Source organism: Helobdella robusta, assembly GCF_000326865.2.
Source record: "Helobdella robusta unplaced genomic scaffold HELROscaffold_7, whole genome shotgun sequence".
NCBI lineage: Eukaryota > Metazoa > Annelida > Clitellata > Rhynchobdellida > Glossiphoniidae > Helobdella > Helobdella robusta.
Window position 1 is genome coordinate 1089231 of NW_008705398.1, and position 4746 is coordinate 1093976.

General features: G+C 32.5%; 1 protein-coding gene across 1 annotated transcript in view; it reads right to left on the reverse strand.

Annotated features, from left to right (window-relative positions):
* Positions 1 to 3089: 3089 nt before the first annotated feature.
* The window catches only part of HELRODRAFT_189556 (hypothetical protein), a gene marked incomplete at its 5' end in the record, with an annotated part of 11559 nt that continues 9902 nt past the window's right edge, over positions 3090 to 4746 (reverse strand). Inside the window, 3 exons of the mRNA XM_009030716.1 lie at positions 3090 to 3427; positions 3912 to 4011; positions 4270 to 4376. Coding sequence (XP_009028964.1) covers positions 3315 to 3427; positions 3912 to 4011; positions 4270 to 4376 — 320 coding nt within the window. The 3' untranslated portion in view covers positions 3090 to 3314. The remainder of the gene's footprint in view (positions 3428 to 3911; positions 4012 to 4269; positions 4377 to 4746) is intronic.

The following is a 4746-nucleotide window of genomic DNA, read 5'->3' on the forward strand; positions in this document are numbered from 1 at the left end:
AACTAGCGCAACAATACTTAAATGCCCAGCCTCACTACACTTCTATACAATTTTATGTATAGTGATGAAGAAGAATAAAAATATTAAGTTGCTCCGCTAAGCCAAATAATCCCACACTGACTCCAGTTCGAATTTTTAAATTTCCATTGTCCGAGTGCACTTGTTCTCTTCAATTTTTTTTGTAATGTGCGTTTTATAAACTTGTGAATTTGCAAATTTTTATTTATTAATACACAACTATGTTTTACTCATATATGTTATGTTACGTACTTTTATTTATGTATATTTCTATTCTCTGTCCATTTTCTTTATACTAGCTAGCAAAGCAGGAATGATGCACTGTCGAAATATTTTTTTAAAAATAACTCTTAGCGCTTTTCACGCTTAAAATTGAGTTGAACCTATCTACCAAATCTACAGTCCGGTTGACGTTTATCCAAAAATGTAAGATTAAACACGTTAAATCCATCGTTTGTGTGGGCATCGGTGGTTCAGTGGTAGAATGCTCGCCTGCCACGCGGGCGGCCCGGGTTCGATTCCCGGCCGATGCAAATTTTTTTTCCAACGTTTAAAGTGTTTTTGTATGATAGGACAGTTGACCTTTTTAAGGTCAAGTAAAGTTTTAACTCACCAAAATGTTAAACTTAATGTTAAAATTCTTAAACTTTTACATTTTGTGGTCACGAGTAAGTTATCGAACCACGGCCCGCACCGGCTCCTTAGATCACCTCCAACGTTCTTTTGTATTTTTTTAATTATTGTAAAAACTGGTCATAATTACGAGTTTTTTTGTAGTGATTTAGATTACAGAAATAATTTCATTTTTTTTTAATTTGATCACTTTGTATTATATCAGACTTGCTTTTTATTTATTTGTTTGATACTATTTGTAAGTTGGCTATGCTAGATGAGTTACATGATAACTTGATCATAGTCATCCTGTCTTCTATTCTTTTTTTGTTAATTTTTTAGAAGCAAATAAAAGTATCGTATCGTATCATATCTTATCGTATCGTAGATCTAGCAATATACAACCAACTTGATTCAACGTACCAGGGCCACATTAAAAAAAATCGAACTATAGTGCATGTTCCGTCATAATTGTTAGGTCAGACACACTGATAACACTTTGGTCGATTCAAAATACATACTATGATATATATCAAAAAGGTGGGAACTCCTAATACCAAATTATACAATTTCATACTCAGAAGATTGAGTAGGTACTGCATGAATCTGGTTTAAAAAAGCTACCAGCTTTACTCACTGTATCAACGCCACATTCAAAAAAATAATCGAATTATGGTGTCTAGTTCATAATGGTGAATATATTCCTGTATAAAAACTGAATTTTACTGACTCAATAACAACACTAATCCTAATTTCGGCCCCCACTGAATACGTTGCTATCTTTAAAGATAAAAAAAACCCGACAAACTGGATCAATTTACGATCTTCTTCTACATATAAAATCGTATAAACTTCAATAAAATAAATTCACGTACGCATGTATAAAGTTAGGTAAGGTAACGGGCTTATGCCATAATAACGAAAGTTCAAGGTCGAATATAGTATTATATATATTAATATGTGTGTGTGTGCGTGTGCGTGTGTACGTGTGTTTAAATAAATGTGTATATATGTATATATAAAATCTTTTATTATGAATATATATATATATATATATATATATACTATATATATTCATAATATAAAATTTTATCAACATTAAAAAGTGTTTATTTGAAATTATTACACGAAATAATGCAGTGAAATGGCCAAGTTGAAATAATTAAAAATAGAAATAAAAAAAATGTAATAGAAAACAGCAATAATAATAATAATAATAATAATATAATAATAATAAATATTATTAAGTTATAATTAAAATTAAGATTTGCGCTTAGCCCCAAAACATGGGTTGTACTACGAAGGCGTTTTGGATAATTTAATTACTCCTTATTAATATTTAACAATTAATTATATGCTGCGTAAATATTAAATTAATAAACACACGCACGCACACACACATACACACACAAACTCATACACACACAAACTCATACACACACAAACACAAACATACATAAACACACACACATTTGTATACATAACTTCTACGCAAACAATTCATAATAAAATTAAAACTATTATAAGGCTCGTTATTTAGGCTGGATGATCTTAAAATAGTTTATTCTTTCGTTCGTTCATTCTTTTATCCATCATTTTATCCATCCATCCATTCAGATAAATAAAGAAATAAATATATATTTATATATATATATACTTTATAAGAAACTCAGTATATATATAAATATTATACGAAATACATCTTTGATTTAGAGCTATATATATATTTTTTTATTTACCAAATAACTTATTAAGACTTTAAGAAAAGCACATACGCATACGCACACACACACACACATAAGTAGACACACACACGTAGACACACACACATACACACACACAAACACACGTACGCACACAAACACACACATTTCGAAATGACCAATGATATTTGGAATTGTGAAAGTTAGACGAATTGAATTATAACGGGCGGAATATGACATGGGCATATGCGAGTATTTCTATTTAACATTGTGCGTTAACATTTTTTAATTAAAAAAAACAATAATTGTGTGTGTGAGTGTCTGTGTGTGTGTGTGTGGTGTGTGTGGTGTGTGTGTGTGTGTGTGTGTGTGTGTGTGTGTGTGTGTGTGTGTGTGGGAAAAAACGAAAAAAGCAAAATGTCGTAACATCTGTCCGTTGAAATCATTGTTTGGTTTTTTGTTGCATATCATACAATTGCATTTGCATAATTTTTCTCTCTCACTTTCTTTCTCTCTCTCTCTCTCCTCTTTCTCTTTTTCTCTCTCTTTCTCTCTCTCTCACACAAAAAATCATACATAACATACAAATTGCTATGTATACATACATAAAAACTATTTTTTAAATACATACAGACATAAAGACATACATACATGTACAAACATAGACACACACACGTACACATATACACATACACACATGTACAAACATATACACACACGTATTTTAACATTATTAATCTGTTAATGATGTCGAATTTATTATTATTATTATTATATTATTATTATTGATATTATTAATATTATTATTATATTATTATTATTATTAAAGTCATAATGGTCTACCTTATCTCACTTATCAACATCATTATGAAATTTCATCATCGTATCGTCATCCTTATCTGCGTAATTATATTCATCGTCATCATCGTCATCATGGCCCCATCATCATCATCATCATCATTATCTTCGTCGTCGTCTTCGTCACCATCTGATACTGTGGCTGATTATATCTCTCCTCTTTAAGAGGGAGGGATCGCGAAATGGGTGAGATAGACCCGGGGGTGGGGGTATCTTCGATTGCTTCTCGTTCAGATCTGGATGAGTGAATGAAGGAATGAGAAAATGAATGAATGAATAAATGATTATACGAATGAATAGATGGATGAATGGAAGAGAGGTGAATAAACGAATGAATGAATGTATGAATAAATAAGTAATTAATTACAGAATTCAATCAATCAATCAATCAATTAGTTTATAAAGCGCTATTTCCGCGATGTTCAACAGCGCTCCTCAATGAATTTTGAAAACAGATGGGTCTTGAGATCCGCTCTGAACTTCGCAAGTGATGGAGAAGTAGTCAGAGAAGTAGGTAGAGAATTCTAGAGAAAAGGGTCAAAAAAAGCAAAAGCAGATTTAGCAAAAGTGTTTTACACGAGTTAAGAAGAAGTGAGAACAAGAAGACGATCGTAAACCGGGGCGTTTAGGTTCAATTAATACATCTGATAAGTACTTAGGAAATATTTTAGATTGAGATTTATAGATTAGGCGCAAATTTTAAAAATTTAAAATTAAAACTGGTAATGGCGAGAAGCATCTTTCTCCTGGCTCCGAAGGTCGTGATGCCCAAATCTTTAAGGTCACCGTCAGTCAAGGTCAAAAAGGTAGCCATGTCTATCTGTTAATTAGGTCAAGAAATAAATAAATAAATCAATAAATGAATGAATGGAAAGATGGACAGACGGATGAACGAATGATTGAATAAACAAATAAACAAACACACAAATTCATTTATTTTTAACTAATTAATTAATTAACCTTTTAATTAAATCAACCAGATAACTAGCCAACAAACCAACTAACCAGCCATTCAATCAACAACCAGCCAACCAACCAACCAACCGACCAACCAACCAACCTCCTGATGTTTAAATACTCCGATATACTTCATCAGGCCAATCTCTTTGAAGAGCGGCTCGAGGTCGCTGAGTGTCTCGTGTTTAGACCACGGGTGCGGATGCACCGTGTCCATAGACTCCAATACTGATGGTGATAATTATGATGGTGAAGATTGTGATGATGATGATGAAGATTGTGGTGATAATGGTGATGATTGTAGTGATAATAATGACGACGACGACTACGATGATTGTGGTGATTTGATGATGATTGTGGTGATGATGGTGATGATTGTGGTGATAATGATGACGACAACGATGATTGTGATAATGATGATGAATATGGTGATGATGCTGATTGTATCGCTTTGGTTTTTTAACCACAAAATATAAACTCAACTCAAAAGCGGTTTTAAAAAGTGCCTGCCTGGTTTTGCGTAGCCGTGTGGTGTGTGTGTGTGTGTGTGTGTGTGTGTGTGGTGTGTGTGTGTGTGTGGTGTGTGCGTGTATGTGAC